Raw genomic sequence first — 19233 nt, forward strand, 5'->3', positions numbered from 1 at the left:
CAACCTGAAGTAGCCTGTCTGCTGAAATAGTTTACCAGATGTGGCTGCCATATGTGCTCCTTGGAGCCACAGATGAGTTAAGTAGGTCGGGTGGACAACTGAGGTGGGAAGCAGCCCTGTAAAGGGCTCAGCAGCCTTCACACCAAAGATACTAGTCTTCCCTGAACACATCCTACACACCCCTTTAAAAAGAAATTGGTTGGTTGGTTGGTTGTCGTCCTTTGTTCTCGAAGAGGAACAAAATGACATCATTATGTTGGAGTCAAGATATTAAAGGAATTAGAACAGGCAATAAAAAAACAAAGCTATCATTCTTTGAAGATGTTAGAATATGATGGTATGATTAAGAGAATCAAGTGAAAAACTAGATAAAATTAAGCAAAGTTGGAGGTTACAAATAAACTCACAAAAATCATCAGCATTTCTAAATAGTAACAACAAAGTCTAGCAGCAAGAAATTCCATTTAAAGTAATTGTGGACAATATACAAAACTTGGGGGTCTAACTGCCAAGATAAACCCAGTGAACATAATTACAAAACAAATTACAAAACACAAAGTCTGAGCTGAACAACTGGGAAAATAATAATTACTCATGGGTAGGTAGAACCAATATAGTAGAAATGAGAATTCTATCTAAATTAATCTAAACTATTCAGTGTCATGCCAATCAAAAAACCAAAAAATTATTTTACAGAGCTAGAAAAAATAATAACAAAATTCATCTGGAAAATCAAAAGATCAAATATGAATAAAGGTAGGTGGCCTAATTGTATCAGATCTCAAATTGTATTGTAAAGTAGTAATTATCAAAATAATCTGGTACTGGCAAAGAAATAGAGTGGTGGAATAGATTAGGTACAAAGTAGATTATATTAAATGATCATTGTAATCTACAGCTTGATAAACCCAAAGATCCAAGTTTTTGAGACCAAAAAAAAAACTTACGGGAAAACTGGGAAATAGTATGGAAGAAACTAGGAATAGACCAAAACAGTACACCAAGAAAAGATCAAAAAGGGGACACAATTTGTATATAAAAGGTGATATCACAAGCATATAAGGAGAGAGTGGAATAGTTTACCACTTAGATCCTTGGAAATTTAGGACCAAACAAGATATAGAGAGCATTCCAAAATGTAAAATAGATCATTTTGATTAGGTAAAACTTTAAAATAGATCATTTTGATTAGGTAAAACTTTAAAATTTAAACAAAACCAGTGCAACTAAAATTGGAAGGAAAGCAGAAAACTGAGGGTAATTTTTTTTGCAGCAACAATCTCTGATAAAGGCTTTAATTCTCAAATATGTAGAGAACTGAGTCAGCTTTATAAGCATACAAGTTATTCCACAATTGATAAATGGTCAAAGGATATGAACAGTTTTCATATGAAATTAAAGCTATCTATAATCATATGAAAAAATGCTCTAAGTGACTACTGATTAAAGAAATGGAAATTAAAACAAATCCAAAATTACCAACTCATAAACTCTCAGATTTGCTAATATAACAAAAAAGGAAAATGACAAATGGTGAAGGGGAGATGGAAAAACTGGGGCACTAATGCATTTTTGGTGGACTTGTGAACTGACTAACAATTCTGGAGAGCAATTTGAAACCATAAAACTATGCATATCTTTGACTTGACAATGTCACTACTAGGTCTAAATCCCAAAGAGATTTTTATCAACAAGGGAAAAGAACCTATTTGCACAAACATATTTTATAGCAGCTCTTTTTGTGGTAATAAAGAAGTGAAAGTTGAGGGGATGCCCATCAATTGGGAAATGGCAGAACAAGTGGTATGTTAGCGTGATGGAACAATAACTATTATGGTATGAGAAATGAGACAACCTGTAAAGACTTAAAACGAACTAATGCAAAGCGAAGTGAGCATAACCCAACATCATACATGATAACAACAACACTGTACACTATAGAATTGTGAATAACTTAGCTGTTCTCAGCAATACAATATTCAAAGACAATCCCAAAGGACTTATGAAGAAAAAATACTATTTGCCTCCAGAGAAAGCACTCATGTTGTCTAAATACAGCATGATTTTTCTTTCTCTTTTTCTTTTAATTCACATATTTTAAATTTAATATTTTCCACAGTTACATTTAAAACTTTTACATTTGTTTTTAAAACTTCTGAGTTCCAGATTCTCTCCCTTATTCTCACCCCAACTCACATTAAGACACCACATGAGAAGTTAGGCAAAATATTTCCTTAAAGATCATGTTGTGAAAGAAAACATAAATCTCCCATCGTAAAAAAAAATCTTCAAGAAAAATAAAGTGAAAAAAAAAAAAAACAAGAGAGGGAGAATCCTTCAATCTGTATTCAGACATAATCAGTTCCTTCTCTAGATATGGATTGGATCTTTCATCTTAAATCCTTCATAATAGTCCTGGATTATTGTCCTGCTGGGAATAGCAAAGTCATATATAGCTAATCATAACAGAGCATTGCTATTACGTTGTTTACAATACATTTCACTTTGTTTGAGTTCATGGAGGACTTTCCAGGTTTTTTTTTTTTTTTACTGAAAGTATCCTGCTCATCATTTCCCATAGGATAATAATATTCTATCATAATCACATATCACAATTTATTTAACCATTCCCCAACTGATAGATATTTCCTCAACTTTCAGTTTTTTCCCCTGAGAAGAGAGGCAGCAAAAATGTTTATGTATATAGAGTTTTTTCTTTCTTTTTCTTTGAGGCTTCTTGCATATTGTACATGTATAACCTATATCTGATTATTTACTGTCAGGGACTGGGAAGGAGAAGGAGGGACAGAATTTGAACCTCAAAAATTAAAAAATACCAATAAATGTTAAAAATTTTCCTTACATACAACTGGGGAAAAATAAAATTATTTTAAAAAGCAACAATAATGATGATGATGATGATAGTACGGTAAAAGGAAAAGCTAAAGGCACAATAAGCTTGTAAAATATTACATATAAATTACTCTTTTACATTTTAAAATTCTCAATTAAGCCTCAAGAGGCCTAGATGAAGGCAGAGTGTAAATCCCAGCCTACGTCCCAACTTCTGTAAGGAGCAGCAATTGGGCCTTTAGCTTTAGTTCACCGAGGGCTTAGCCCAGACCTCCTAAATCTTCCTGCCTTCTCTGTGATTATCTCCAAGTCAGCCTGTCTATAGCTTGCTTATAGATACACACTTGTTTGCCACCGTCTCCTCTCTCAGGTTCTGGGCTTCTCGAGACCAGGAACTGTCTTTGCCCTCCATGGCATTTCCCGGTCTCAGCACAACATCGGGTACATCTTAAGCCTTTAACAAAAGCTTGTTGAGGTAGTGGAGGACAGCTTCCTGAAGCCATATGATCACTACAGAGCCTACACGAGGAGCCTCCATACGTAAGGAGGGGGCCTGGACAGCCCACTAGACTAGAGCATCACTGCTCCCCAAGTACTGCTCACCTGAGACCTTTTTTGCTAGTCCTGATCAGACCCTACCTTCTCCATGGTCACCTCTCCTTTTTCTGTATCTGTTTCCCCCTCAAAAGAATTTATCTCAGACTTGGGCCCCCTGTCCCCGGTGAGCTGTGTCCTGCTGCTCGCGTTCCTGGGAGGTGCGAGCCAGCTGGACTCCTGGGGGAGGGATGACCGCCTCTTCCCTCTCCCCCGCTGGCAAACAGTTTGGCTCCACTCCTGTCAGTCCAAAGTTGACTCTCCATGGTAGAGAAAACAAGCACTGAGCAGCCCTCCCTCTTCCATCCCACTCTATCCCACTGTCCCACGCGCCCCAAGGCACAGGGGCCAGTCCTTTTTTCCTCCTTGGCTCACCCACGAGAGAGCCAATAGAGACAGGCCAGACAGACAGAGAAATCCCACTCTTCAGGCTCTCTGAAGTGTTCATTAGGATCTTTAGTTCCCTGTGAGCTTATCATATGCACTTATAAGCTTAAATATCCCTAAAGCTCAAGTGTGAGTGAGTCTTTCCTGTGCTAGAACCTTCATGGGCTCCCCCTTGCCTCGGGTGAAAATGCAAACTCTCCCTTCCCAACAAGCCTAGGCTGTACCCTGGCAGACCACATACCCCGCCTTCACACTCTCAGGGCCCTGGACCCGCCTGGCTGGGTACTGTTTTCCCGAGTCAGGCTCTATCCTCTCCTAGGCTGGACAATGCTCCGTGCCCACCTCCACGTCTCTGATGGGGTTGGGGAGAAGCAGAGGACTCAGCCTTCGGGGGCTGTCTTAACCATTAGCACCCCCTCCCACAAGCAACACGCAGTTTTTCTATTCCAGGAGTTAACTGTAAGTACTGTATTTGCTGGTAGAAGGCAGGCCCTGGGGGCAGGGACTGGTTCGGGTGGCCCCTCGGCGCCCGGGCCATAATTCTAGGGGTGCTTCATAAGCGTTCGCTGACAGGACCCGACCCCGCAAGAACTAAATAAATCACTGCTGGCCACAAACCAGGTCACGCTCTCCTTCACCTCCATTGTTTGATCACACTGCCATCTATAACGGATCTTTTTTAGAGCTTTCCCTGTTTCACTTCAGCCAGTGGAAAAATACACAGGGATGTTCATCTGTCTGATTACTTTCTCATCAAGAAATGTTCTGCCCTGATGGAGCGGGCCTGGATAGAGCCAGACACTTCTGCAAAAACAAAAATATCTCCCGAGCCAACAATCCTTTATTTCAGCATGAACTCCCTGGGGCCAGCCCCCCCCCCACCCTCTCCTGGCCCAGCATCCACTGCTGGTGAAAAGGATAAATAAACTAGGTGGGGACGCCGCTCTCTCCTGACCACACACACAGACACATCTGCTGATGGCCTAGGCGGGCCTCCAAGACGGCCATCACTGAGCATAATGTGCACGCGCGTGTCTGCCTTCTCCGACAATTCTAGATGCAGGGGGTGTGCTTGGTACCTGGGCTTCTGGGGAAATGCCCACAGACAGACTGTGAAAAGCTGGGTGCCACGCTCAAAAAGTTATCAAACTGAGCATCCCTTTGATCCGGCAGTGTTTCTACTGGGCCTGTATCCCAAAGAGATCTTAGAGGAGGGAAAGGGACCCAAATGTGCAAAGATGTTTGTAGCAGCCCTGTTTGTAGTGGCCAGAAACTGGAAAATGAGTGAATACCCAATAGTGGGAGAAGGGCTGGGTAAATTGTGGTATATGAATGTTATGGAATATTATTGTTCTGTAAGAAACAACCAGCAGGATGATTTCAGAGCGGCCTGGAGAGTTACATGAACTGATGCTGAGTGAAATGAGCAGGACCAGGAGATCATTATACACAGCAACAATAAGACAACACAACAATCAATTCTGATGGACGTGGCTCTCCTCAACAGTGAGATGATTCAGGGCAGTTCCAATGATCTTGTGATGAAGAGAGCCATCGACACCCAGAGAGAGACCTGTGGGGACTGAGTGTGGAAAACAACAGAGCATTTTTACTCTTTCTGTTGTTATTTGCTTGCATTTTCTTTTCTTTCTCAATTTTTTTCCTCTTGATCTGATTTTTCTTGTGCAGCAAGATAATTGTTTCAGAGTTAACATATATTTTAACACATTTAACATGTATTTGATTACTTGTCATCTAAGGGAGGGAAAAGGGGGAAGGAGGAGAAAATTTGGAACACAAAGTTTTGCAAGGGTCAATGTTGAAAAATTACCCATGCATATGCTTTGTAAATGAAAAGCTTTAATAAAAAATTTAAATTCAAATTTAAAAAGAGAAGGCAAGCAATTGATTTTGATTATACAGATGAGGCCATGCAAAATATCTTTCCATATTAGACAGGTTACAACAGAAAACACAAACAAAATAATAAAACAATAAAAAAAAAAAAAAAAGCTGGGTCCAATTGACAGGCAGCACACATTATGTAAACACTTGTTAAATCCCCATTGTGTGGGAACCGGAAGTGCTAGGAGTTTGCATTACAGAGCTTCTAAAATGGATCCCTTGGAGAGGGGAGAAAAGAGGCAAAAAGAGGAAGATGTTTAGACAAGAACACAGCTCGCCGGATCGCCACACAACAGGTCACATCCCTTGATGGGCACTTTACTTTTCCTTAGGTTGAGATCAAACCTGCCTGCCAAACCCAGTTTCCTAGTTTCTGCTTTGTGGAAAAATAGCCAAGTGATTTTTTTCCCTTATCCCCTATGTTGTCTACCCATGGTCCATTTTTTTAAAAAATAATTATTACTTTTTATTGACAGAACTCATGCCAGGGTAATTTTTTACAGCATGATCCCTTGTACTCACTTCTGTTCTGATTTTTCCCCTCCCTCCCTCCACCCCCTCCCCCAGATGGCAAGCAGTCCTTTGACATGTTAAATAGATTACAGTATATCCTAGATACAATATATGTTTGCAGAACCGAACAGTTTTCTTGTTGCACAGGGAGAATTGGAGTCAGAAGGTAGAAATAACCCGGGAAGAAAAACATAAATGTAAGCAGTTTATATTCATTTCCCTGTGTTCTTTCTCTGGGTGTAGCTGCTTCTGTCCATCTTTGATCAATTGAAACTGAATTAGCTCTCTTTATCGAAGAGATCCACTTCCATCAGAATATATCCTCAAACAGTATCATTGTTGAGGTATATAATGATCTCCTGGTTGTGCTCATTTCACTCAGCATCAGTTCATGTAAGTCTCGCCAGTCCTCTCTGTATTCATCCCGCCGGTCATTCCTTACAGAACAATAATATTTCATAACATTCATATACCATAATTTACTCAACTATTCTCCAATTGATGGGCATCCATTCAATTTCCAGCTTCTAGCCACTACAAACAGGGCTGCCACAAACATTTTGGCACATACAGGTCCCTTTCCCTTCTTTAGTATCTCTTTGGGATATAAGCCCAGTAGAAACACTGCTGGATCAAAGGGGATGCACAGTTTGATAACTTTTGGAGCATAATTCCATATTGTTCTCCAGAATGGTTGGATTCATTCACAACTCCACCAACAATCTATCAACGTCCCAGTTTTCCCACATCCCCTCCGACATTCGTCATTATCATTTCCTGTCATCTTAGCCAATATGACAGGGGTGTTGTGGTACTTCAGAGTTGTCTTAATTTGCATTTCTCTGATTAATAATGACTTGGAGCATTTTTTCATATGACTAGAAATAATTTCAATTTCTTCACCTGAAAATTGTCTATTTATATTCTTTGACCCATGTTCTATTTTTAAATAAAATGAAATCACTGTGACCCTTGTAAGTTCTAGAACTGTCCTAAGTCACATTCATTCTTGACTAATCTTTTCCTTCTTGGAAGCACAGAATCTGGACTTAGAAGACCCGATGGTGATCCAAGTCTCCCAGATTGTATGATTCATGTCTCCCAAACTACTGGTGATTCGATTTCTGCTGGAGGGAACGAGCAGCTCACTTCATATAATTGCTAGGAAGGTCTTGTGATGGGTTGTAGGTAAGGGATTAATTTCTGCCTTGATCATTCTATCGCTCAGAAATCGGAGGCCCCAACACTGGGGTTCTAGCTCACTTAGACAAGACCGAGAACCACAAACAGGGACTTGCTAGGGATCAGAGAAAAAGGTGGGGAATCTCTAAAAGAAGGGCCATCCCAACCAGATGGGGGTTCTCCAGAACATCCTGATGGTGAGCTGGAATCTGGAGAGGGTGATGTGAGAGGAGGCTTCCAACAAGCTCGTTAACCACGTGTATGGAAAACGGGAAGACGGCTGCATGGTCCCAGGGACCTTCCCTCCAGAACAGACAGAGGGGCTTAGGAGCACGCTTAGTTAGGAGAAGTCAATGTATTAACCTTGAGGGGACCAAGAAAGTAACAGGGCAAGGAAGGGATAAGCTTATGGAGGCTGGATGGGAAAAGGAGAAGAGTTGAAGATGAAATGGTGACCATGAAGAACTCAGGGAAATGTGGAAAGACCCTAGAGCAGGATGGAAAGGAAAGCAAGCAGTAGCAGGAGAATTCTGAGATATCATGACCCCGAAGGAAGAGAAACACTCTGGAAGCCAAGCGTGGAGTCTTCTCAGACCCCATGGCCGGGCTGCAGCTACAGGTGCCACGGAGGCCATGGCTGGTGTCCCCCTTGTCTGGCAGCCTTCCTACCAGGAATGGATGGAGGATAAGATGTCTATGATGCCAGAGGAATGGACATCAAGAATTGTACTTTTTTAGAAAAAATAGTTTGTTCCTTGTCTATGTCGAGGTCCAACATAAGGGGAAGGAGGGGGTGGAAGAGCGAGCCCTGCCAATGAGCTCAAATGACAGGATTTCTGAAGCTGTGCCTGCTGGGAGAACACGGGGCACTGCAGCCCAGCAGGAAGCCCATTTTTCAGCCAGCAGTGAGAGCGAGGCACCAAATTAGCTGGGGGATTGCTGAATGCACCTGGACTGAGGAGGTGCATGGTCCTGCCCCGAGTAACTGAGCCCAGGGCATCAGCCTCGGCATGAAGAGCCGTCCCTGGCTCTCCATCCTACGGGGCAGCGCCCGCCTTCCCTTGGCCGGATAACCCACTGCCCGCAGAGGAAGGCGCAGCCTCGTGGCACCCACATGAAACCGCTGGGCTCTGAGCCGTGCCGGAGGCCCAGGGAACGCATGACCTAATGGCCCAGGGGAACGGCCAGCCATAGTAGAGCTGACAAGTCCTTCCTGGAATAGATTTAAGGACTCGGCCCTAATTGTTGGTAAAAGATCCATAATTTCCTCCCCGGCTGCCAAAAGCAGAGTTCAAAAGCAGCTCAGAGGCTCAGTTTTAAGTGGAAATGAGTTATGGGACAGCTCCCTGGGCAGGGAGTTCAGAGGTTAGAGCCTTCCTTGGGAACTCTAGAAGCCTGGCCCTCCCCGAGCCTCCTCGACCCCTCGGAGGGCCTTGAGGTCAGGTGGGGCACTAGGGAGAGGTCTGCCCAAGGGAGTCTCCCACAGCGTCCCACAACGTGACGGGCTCCGGCCTCTGGTGTGCGGACAAAGGGGGCGGGGCGCACACACTGGCTAGAACCCGCGGTCAGTGCAGGGTCCACCTAGGACAAGAGGATGGTGACCGGGGCAGGGACAGGCTGTGACCGAGGTGAGGAGGCTGCAGGAGAGATGCGCCCAGAGCAGCCAGCCCCGGCCATTAGGCACCATGTGAGCGGAGGCCTCGGGCCAGACTCGGTCTCTCCTGCTTCAAGAGTGCAGCGGGAAGCTGGTTCATTGGTCTTGGAACAACCATGACAGCTGCACCTGATCCAAGGGGGCTGGCACGCAGCCTGAAGGAAGGGTCCCTTTGGGGAGGAAGCAGGATTACTCTGCAAAGAAAGGGAAGCCATGAAGGGTCCTGGCCAGAAGACAGGGCAAGGCTGCCTTAATTCTGCTGATGGAGAGGGTGACAGAGCAGCTGAACTCTCCCCCCATTCCTCCCAACCCACCCCCAGGAACCTCTAAATCAAACTCTGAAGCAGCAGATGGGGGGGGACATTTTTCCAGCCTAAGAGAACACAGGAGGTCAGTGGGGAAGGTCCATGACAGTGGGCCTGGGAGACAGCTGGGACAGCCCAGGCCCAGAGAAGGAATCTGAGAGATGGTCAGAGACGGGCTCCAGGGAAGCCCCGGCTGGCCCCGATGAGCAGCTCCATTGTTTGTACACAATGCCGGGGTCCTGCACTAGCCCTCGGGGCTACAGGAGAGCAGGGCCCTCCTTGGGCAAAGAGCCCAGCGCAGACCCGGAGAGCGGCGGTCACACCCGTCTCCAGGTAACAGCCCCCTGGGAACACCAACAGCCTGCAGACCCCCACAGCTAACTGACGACAGCAGCAAAAAACTGGCCCTTCCCACCCCGAGGGAAGCCAAAGTCCAGAAAAAGAAGCAGACCCAAAGAACCTGGCCATAGAAAGTTAGCTATTAGGTGGCGGGAAAGAGCACACCAATGGGAAAATGCAAAGTCTCAAAGGAAAATGCTGGCTGGCCCCAAGCCCAGCAAAAACTCCAGGAAGAAGGAAAAGCCATGGAAAATTTTCCATGGAAAAATGGAAAAGCAATGATAGTGATGCAAGAAAATGAAAAGACACACAAAAGACCAAAGAAAATAATCCCTTAAAAAACAGAATTGTCCTAATGGTAAAAGGGACACAAAAATTCACTAAAGATCTCCTGAAAAAAAAAAGAGAACTGATGAAATATGAGTGCAAAGTGAAGCTTAATTTTCTCATTTTATTTTCTTGCTAATGGCCAATACTGAAATAAATCTTGCCTGATTTCACATGTGCGATTGCTATTTTATTTGCCTTTTCATGTATATCTTGCCTGATTGCACAAGGATAATTGATACCATTTTGTTTGCCTTTTCAGTGGGTGGGGAAAAAGAGGGAAAGAGGGAGTTTGGAATACAAAATGTCAAAAATAAGTAATAAATACATTTTAAAAAAGAAACTGAAGTGGACAGCTGCTAAGTCACTCATTACAAGTTGTAATTATAATGGTCCATTAATGAGTTACCTTTTTAAGAAAAAAACAAACTTCTTGCAGGTGGGTAATTTCCTGCTGGTGTAAGGCCTGCTTAGCTATCTTTTTTGAGGGGAGGGGAGCTAAGTGACTTGCAGGGTCACACAGCTAGTGTCAAGTGTCTGAGGTCAAACTTGAACTCAGGTCCTCCTGACTAGAGCTGGTGCTCTCTCCACTGCGCACCTAGCTCTCCCTCTGGCTCTCTTTTTCCTTAAATGCAGTTGGAGACTTACCGAATGCTGGAACTTCTGCTTTCTCCTCCAAACAAGAGTTTTTTCAGGATACAGGCCTGAACAGCTGCCAGAACACCACACGGTCCCCCCTACAAAGAATCAGACGTAGGGTGACAAGGAGGACGTGTCCCCAAGAGCAATGGTTTTCGAGCGTCACTCAGGCTGCCCCCGTTCCGGAGCCCTGGTACAAGGTAACTGAGGGAAGCCCACCCTGCGCCCCCAAAAGGAAGCCATCGGTGCGCACACGCTCCTGGAGGCCCAGCTGTGCTCTGCGGGCGCTGAGGAGCCATGGCTGACCCAGCGGGGCCACGTGGGTGCTGGCGGCCAGCATCACCTCAAGGCCCGGGGCACCGACTAGCGCCGGGACCCTGGAGAAGTCACCGCATCTCTCCCTGCTTCGGCTCCCGTGTCTCTAGGGATAATAAAGCATCTACCTCTGGGCTGTCAGTGAGATGTCAAAAACCTAGCACTAGCAGGTACCCCTTCCTCCCAATTCCCCCAGTCATCTGGGAAAACACCAGAACAGGAGATTCTGGAGATCGTCCCGACAGACACACAGACCCTGCGTCACCACGATGGAGCAGAACAGGCTGGAAGGTGGAGGACCACAGAGGCTACGGGACTGAGACACTTCTCATCCTCCGGGGACTGAGGCTATGGGACTGAGACATTTCTCACCACACAGGGACTGAGGCTACGGGACTGAGACATTTCTCACCCCACAGGTGCTGAGGCTATGGGACTGAGACATTTCTTACCCCATGGGGGCTGAGGCTACAGGACTGAGACATTTCTCACCCTCCAGGGACTGAGGCTATGAGACTGAAGTACTTCTCACCCTCCGGGGACTGAGGCTATGGGACCGAGACACTTCTCACCCTAAGGGGGCTGAGGCTATGGGACCGAGACATTTCTCACCCTACAGGGGCTGATGCTATGGGACTGAGACATTTCTCACCCCACTGGGACTAAGGCTATGGGACCAAGACACTTCTCACCCTCTGGGGACTGAGGCTACGGGACTGAGACATTTCTCACCCTATGGGGGTTGAGGCAGAGGGTGCTGGTGCTCACAGAATTAGGAACAAAACATCACACAGTTCAGCAGCACTGGATAATTCTTTTATCTTAAAATATGTGAGATGCACTTTCAGAACAATTTGGAGTATTTTGAACCCAGGTAAAAATGTGGGAGGTGAAAAGTCAGCCAAGCACAACCTCAGTGTATCTGTTTTCTTAAAGAGCAAAGTGAAAAACTGTTCAACAAAAACATAGGAAAATGACCTTCTGGAGCAGGAGGTCGGGTCAGCCTCGCTCACGCCAGGAGAGCTCCGAGGGGCCGGGCACATCTGCGCCTGTGCTTGCCCCGGTACCACCTGCCAGGTTCCCAAAGTAGGTCCGGGTTAGGAGGTGAAACAATGGGCCCAGGAGGCTTTGGGGACAGTCAGCAGAGAAGGTCAAACTAGCTCTGGACCTCTCAGGACTCTGCAGAGTACAAACGTGCTCTGGGCAATTAAGGGCCTCCTCCCAGAGCCACAGGCAGCAAAGGGACCCACCTTGTTCTGCACGAGGCCGTATCTGAGCTGAGTCACTTCACTAAATGTAAAATTCTGCAATTTCCACTCTTCACTGAAGCCACAAAGAGTTGAGCCAAAGAGAATGGTTTTTATTTCCTTAAAAAGAAGAAAGAGGAAAAATGTAACTTATAATGATAGCAATAAAATGAAAGTCACCTCTGGCTGTACACAGCAATTCCTAGTTTCAAAAAAGGAGAGCTTTATATTCCATATTATTTGTTCTGTTATGCTTCAAAAATAAACAATTCCTCCAGGGGCATTTAGCCCTCCCATCACTCCTTCCAGATCTCTTCTCTTGTTTGGTGTCCGCTCAGTGAAGGGACAGAGCAGCGTTCTGATTCCCTCAGAGAGGCTGGGGAGACACTGTGAGAGACAGACAGACAAGGCCTGGAGGCCTGGGACTCAGTCCAGAACGGGCCCGTGACTCTGCCATCACTCTTCAGGGCCTCTCTGGTGTGCACCAAAGTGTTCACAGTCTCTAGGTGAATGTCTCAGGGGCTTAACACGCAATGGAATCTAAGAACCGATGGAATCAATTAATTGGAAACTGGGGGAATGGTGAACCGAGTTATGGTTGCTGAATGTGAAGGAACACATTGCACTGGAAGAAATGAAGGGATGGTTTCAGAGGAATCTGGGAAGATGGGTGTGAACTGAAAAAGAATGAAGTGAATACAATCAGGAGAATAATTCATGGAATAAGAACACTGTAAAAACAAATAATCCTGAAAGACTTTGGAAAACTGAGCAACAAAAATGATCAACTCCAATCCTCGAGGACTCGAGATGAAAGCATGCTACCTACCTCCTGATCAGAGAGGTGGCGGATTCAGGGTGCAAAGCGCAACCCTTCGTTTTTGGACATGACCAAAACGACCATTTATTTTGCTTAACTATACGCATCTTTAATAAGGGTTTGACTTTCTTGCTTTCTCAATGAGGAGAGAAGGCAGATTTTCATTTGAAAAAAATTAGTTGGAAAAAAAGATAATTCTGAAAAGAGGAAGCGATTCAAAATGAAGTAAACAGAAGCAGAAAAATACTTCCCAGTAGCAGCAATATTAAATGATTGTACATGTATAAATGTGATTGACTAAGCTTTTCTCAGAAACACATGCTATCTACTTTAGAGAAAAAAACTGATGGGAGTCTGAACGCAGGCCCAAGTATGAAGGACCAGTCCTCATGTGTAGTTAATGTTCTAAAGACACTGGCACAGGTTGATGAAATAATTTCTTTTGTAGTTGAATAAAAGCCTTAGGATGATGTTTTTGTCCTCTGTGAGCCCATTGGAGAGCATGGAGCTCAGTCTGACCCCCATCATGCTTCTCCTCTCTGATTATCAAAGAATTGAGAGACAAATTGGTGGAACTATGGATGGGCAGCACTTTGGCCTCTGATGGCGGCCCGATTCCTGGACAAGGGATTGGCTGACTTCTCCAGGATATCTTGGAGTCTGTATTTGTATGACAGGGACGTAATCTCGGTCAGCCACAAGAGACAGAGAGCTTCTGATCCACGATTCTAGCCGCCAGGTCTCCAGCAGGTGCTCCATTTGGACGGCTGCCAGTGGTGTGTTGACGGTCTGCACCAACCGCCATGTCCGGGCTCCTGGAGGAGAGCCCTTCGGTAGCTTCTGGTGGCAATGACTTGGTCCTGGATCATCATCCCCAAGTCCTCCATTTCTGCCAACAAATCTAGGTAACTCAGTCATTGGTTGTCATTTCTCTTACTGTTGGCCATAAAGAACTGGAAACTGAAGAATGGCTGAACCCGTGATGGGCTGGGAAGGGATGGCAAATTACTGTGCCGTAAGGAAAGACAAAAGAGATTCAGAGGAGCCTGAGATGCCAGCCCGGAGGCGGCGAAAGGAGCAGAACCGGGAAAAGCATTTATGCAGAGAGAGCTAGAAAGCAAGCCCGAAAGCTCCCAAGGACTCTGCTCAGGTAATGGCAATGATCCCCAGAGGACTGAGGGTCGGACAATGGGCTCAAGGGGATGTCTGTGGCTCGATGGTTACAGAGCTGTTTTTACTCTTTTTTCAACTGGGGAAGGGTGAGTCAGGCCAAATTTAAGAGGCCAGTGGAATTGTGCTGTAAGCATGAGGCCCAGAGCAGAAGTTGAGAAGGCAGCACAGGGAGGCGAGGCGGTTTGAAAAGCCACACGGGGGGTTTAGGACAGACTTCTGCTTTCACGGCACTTGTCTTGTCCGCGTTCCTGTGGGTGTCCCCCATGAGGAGCCTGCCCTTACCCCAGACCTATTCTCAGGGAAGTGTGACGGTGGCTTGTTTGGGCTTTGCTCGGTCCTGGATCGTCTTCCCAGTGATCCCTCAGCTGAGGCCGAGGGACGTCGCACTTCATTCGTGGTGGAGAGGTCCGGATTAGAACGCTTTCCTAGCCCGTGGTGGCCCAGATGTGTCCATGGCACAGGCATCCATGGCTTTAATTTCACAATTCCACAAAACCTCTTAATGTGTTCGATCCTGGCCTTCTCCTTGATGATTTTACGGGCCCGTGTCCTGCCTGAAGTCAAGATGAAAGCTTTCGGTCTCTATGGATAAAACCCAAATATCGTGTTTACGTCACTGGAGAAAGGCGACCTGAGGTGAAGGAGCTGTTTGATCATTAATTTGGGATAAAGCCACAAAAATTTAGGTCATCTGTGGACATCAGCTGATCAACAGATGTTCTGGTTGAGCTGATTCTTTAGTTTGGGAACCAAAAGCAGTTCTCCGTGTTTATTGATACCAAAATCATCGTCATCTTCTCACTTTGATGGTTCAGACAGAAACGATCAAAGACTAGGTTCTTTCCTGTGGCTTCTTCCCAAGTGGATGCAGTGACTGTGTTCTGTAACTCAGTGCTGGAATACAAGTTTTTCTCCTGTAGATACCCAGAAAGGATCTGCGGTCCCCTCTGGAGCATGTTCATAGGGACAACACGTCCTCTTCTGAAATCACTTTCATTTCATTAGATTTCTCTATTTTAAAAGCTTTTCATTCCGTGTAATTTGGAGACGTAGCATGAGAACAACTGTTGAAAATGCTCTTCTTACATTTCATGGACCCCTGTTCTTTCCAGGAAGCGGTAGAACACATTTCCGTGTAAGGAAGCTTGAACGCCATTTCTAGTTTGTATTATTATGATTGTCACTATTACCACTGCTTTTAATGATTTACTGGTGTTAGTGTTGGTTAATTATCCTCATCATTTTGGTCATTTGTCATGAACTTTCCCCTTGTCACCTCCCCCTCCTCCCTTTCCACTGGCTCCCACTCAACCTCCCGCTCGCCTCCTATCACTCAGGCGCCTCTGGCCCCTCGCTCTGCCATGATGAGGTGGCCGACTCCTGGCCCGGGCCCCTTTCCCTGCCACTCCTCCTGCAGACTCTGTCCATCATCCCTTCTCTTTCTCTCCTCTTCAGCCCCATCTCCCTAACCTGACCCTTCCATCTTCACTGTCGGCTTCTTCCTCCTCTGCCCTTTGGGTTGGAAATGGCTGCCTACCCCAGGGACCTCCCCTTCCTTCCTTTCCTCCTCTTCTTAACCCCTGAAAACCCAACTTCCAACCTCATCATTCTACTCAAGTGTCAGGGGTTATGGGCTAGAACTCTGAACTTGAAACAAAGGATCCTTACAAGGTGCTAAGTCAGTGGAAGTGATAAGAGATAATTCTCTAATTCAGCCTGTTCCAGTACGATTGATTTAATCCTACAAGGAGATGTCATGGGCCAGAATGTGAAACAAGGTACTAAGTGGAATGGAGGAGACAGTGGTTAAATCTAGTTTAGCATTGATTTAATCCGACAACAAATGATGGTTTCCTAGTGATAGAATGATTGGTTTATGCTCAGTGTGGAGCTCAGAGGGAGAAGCCTCAGCCAGGGAGCTTCAGAGACAAGCGGACAGAAGGCTGGAGGCTAAAGGCGGGAGCCCAAGCCCTTGGACTCAGACAAATCACCACCTTGGTGGCAGCTCTCCTCCTTTGCTTTTCAAATGAAACCAAGACTCCAGAAGGCCCCAAGCGAAGGAGACAAGACTTTGAAGGAGACAATAAAGGATCTGGACTTTAACCCCTGGCTGCATTTGGGGGGATTATTGAACTGAAATGAAGGCTGCCTCCAGACACTCCAGGAAAACCCCAACAGAGAACATTACATTTTAGAGAGAACATCACAATCAGGGATGTCTTAGAGGCCTTTTCTCAGCCTTCCCTCTCCTGATCCTCCTCCTCCTCCTCCCTCCTCTCTGACCAGCCTCCTCCTCCCTCTCTGACCAGCCTCCTCCCCTCTCTCTGACCAGCCTCCTCCTCCCTGTCTGTGGCTTCCCTGGCTTTCACGCATTCATGACCACCTCCATGTTGACAATTCCCAGACTGCCCTTTCCTGCCTCAACCTCCCTCCCCCAAATGCCGGACCTACCTTGGCAGCTGAGAGGGTCATTGGCTTGGAGGTCACCTGCAGCTTCAGCAAAGGCATCAGCACGGCTGCGGGCTGAACGGTGTCTTCGTTCAGAAATTCTTCATCTTCCACGTCCTCTGGAACACAGGAAATGGGGATTCGTGATCTCACGGTCACCTCGCCCACTGGACAAAAGTGAGTCTGGGCCGACTCGGTGAAAAGTCACCATCCTAGGGCCTCAGCCCGGGGGCCCTTCCCTGTCTTCATGAAGGTACAGAGCACTCAGGAGGTGACCTTGCCCTCTGAAGGGCAACGGGGAGCGTCCCTCCTACGCGGAGAGTGTAGGCAGGCAGCCATCGTCCCCTAGCAAGGGCAGCATCCAGGTGGACAAAGAAACTCTGGAGTCTGGAGCCAAACGCTCCCCGCCCCCACAGCATCCCACAGAAATCGCTGACCTGGCCTGAAAGCAGAGCACCCCCAGCTTCCCCAAAATGCCATTTCTCTGATAATCAGATCGAGGGCTGCCCTGAGAAAACAACTTCCCTCCAGTCGCCCGCAGGCCAGACCCCAGGGACCACGAGACCCAGCTGGGAGCTGGCGAGGTCGCTGCGCCTCGTGAGGTGCTTCTCTGAGGCAGTGGGGATCTCCGTGTGCGGACATCAGCTCGCAGCCGCATCCGGCTCTCCATGACCCCGTCTGGAGTTTTCCTGGGCTGGTTGCTTCCTGCTCTAGCCCACTTTACAGATGGGGAAACCGAAGCAGACGGGGTCTCACGGCAAGTGCGGGGCAGAGGCCAAAGGTGGCCTCCGGTGCTCGGGCCCGGCTCCAGGATGCCCCTGCCCCGGCTGGCTGCCCAGCCCCAAAGCCTGGCGTCTCGTTCGAGCAGAGGAACGCAACCATGAAGATCGCAGGGCCAAAGGGGCTTCCCTCCCACCACCGAGAGAAGAGCAGGTGACGAAGCCCACCGTGGGATGTGTCGCGAGGGCCCAGAGGGGGCAGCGCAGATCAGGCCCCCAAGCGGGCTCTCCCCAGGTGCCCTCAGGGAACCCGCGCCCAGGCCTTGTGCCAGGCTCCGAGGGCAGGACCAGCCCAGCGGGCGGCTGCCGGTCAGTTAGAAGCGCAGCTATCGGGCAGCTTTTCATAGTCTCACAAAACCGCACCAGAGAGAACAAAGAATGGGGCTTTCCAATGAGCTCCTCAAGAGCATTCTTAAGAGACAGATGCAGAGCGCCCTGCTCTAAAAGGGAGGTTCTTGGGCAGGGACGGGGCACAGCTTGGATTCTCCCCTTGCAGCGAAGCGCTCCCATAACTGTTTCTGTCTGTTTTCCCACAGACACAGGGCACTTCCTCTGTGGTCAGAGGGGGACCGGGCCCGGGTCACAAAAACTAACGCCGCGTCTCTGGGGGACTGCAGAACCAGGGCGGACAGGAGACCAGACCACCCTCTGAAAGGGCTCCCCCAGAGAAAATGTGGCCGTCTTTTCTTGACTTCCAAGAAAAAGGAGCCCGCTTCCTCCTCCCCACTGCTGTCAGCCACCCCGGCTCCTGGTCACCCAGATCCATAGCATCAGCATCAGCTGCTCCCCCTCCCGAAGCCCATCTCCATCCAACCGGCAGTCACCGGTACCCCCGATTTCTCAGCCGCATTACTGAAAAACCTCCTAAGTGTCTGGAGCATCTGGGTTCAAGGCCTGCCTGAGGCACGAGTTCACTGTGGGACCTCATCTCCCTGGGCCTCCACTTCCTCATCTACAAACTGAACTAATGGATTGGGTGAGAGAAGGTCGCGATCCTGGCACTGCCAGTCCAGGTCCCACAAGGGAGCTTCCTAAGGCCCAGCTCAGCCGTGGGCTCCCCTACCCACTAAGTGCCAGCTGCTCCCTGCTGCCTTTAGGACCACAAACTCTCCAGGAGCAGGCCCCAAGCCACCGGCTGTTCTAGCTCCGTCCCTCCCCTTCCTGCCCAGCACGGTCTGGGCACACTGGTCTCTTTGCTGCTCTGAGGCTACCCCCCCACGTCTCAGTGGCTCCCTCTGCTTATCTCCCCAAAGGAGGAGGGTCTGGGGCCACCCCTGCCTGAACAGAGGGCATGGGCAGCCTCTGCCACTCAGTCTCACGAGAGCTGTCCGGGGTACTGACGGGGGCACTCGGAGAGCTCACAAGGCTCACAAGGGCCTTCTTCTCCTGGGAGGGGGGCGCTGCTATTACCCCATTTAGCAGGGTTTGGGCGGGGTAAGACCATCAGGGTCAAGTGACTTACTCAAGGTCACAGCTAGCTAAGAGTCAAGAATCTGAGGTCCCTTTGGCCCCCGGTTCTCCTGGCCCCCAGCCCAGCGCGCGGCCCATTGGCCACTCAGGGCCCTCTCCGCAGACAGACACAGTGACCTGGCCAAAGTCACAGACGGTGTCTGAGGTGGGATCAAACTGGGTCTTGCCGGCTCTCTCTTCACCACGGCCCGCCGCCCACTCTGACACTCTGTCCACTTAAGAGCGCTGTTTTTGAGACCTCAATCTCAGCACTTTGTGTTTTTCTTTGTACTTTTATTTGTCA

The 19233-nt window shown here is 47.6% G+C and overlaps 1 protein-coding gene across 8 annotated transcripts in view; it reads right to left on the reverse strand.

The window, feature by feature from the left end:
* Positions 1–19233, reverse strand: part of MINDY4 (MINDY lysine 48 deubiquitinase 4) — a 126676-nt gene that overhangs the window by 38999 nt on the left and 68444 nt on the right. For all 8 annotated transcript variants that reach the window (XM_051977810.1, XM_051977786.1, XM_051977802.1 and 5 more), the window contains 3 exons: positions 16705–16820; positions 12264–12380; positions 10708–10796 (listed from right to left, as the gene is read on the reverse strand). In XM_051977810.1, coding sequence (XP_051833770.1) covers positions 10708–10796; positions 12264–12380; positions 16705–16820 — 322 coding nt within the window. The remainder of the gene's footprint in view (positions 1–10707; positions 10797–12263; positions 12381–16704; positions 16821–19233) is intronic.

Source organism: Antechinus flavipes, chromosome 1, assembly GCF_016432865.1.
Source record: "Antechinus flavipes isolate AdamAnt ecotype Samford, QLD, Australia chromosome 1, AdamAnt_v2, whole genome shotgun sequence".
Classification (NCBI taxonomy): Eukaryota; Metazoa; Chordata; class Mammalia; order Dasyuromorphia; family Dasyuridae; genus Antechinus; species Antechinus flavipes.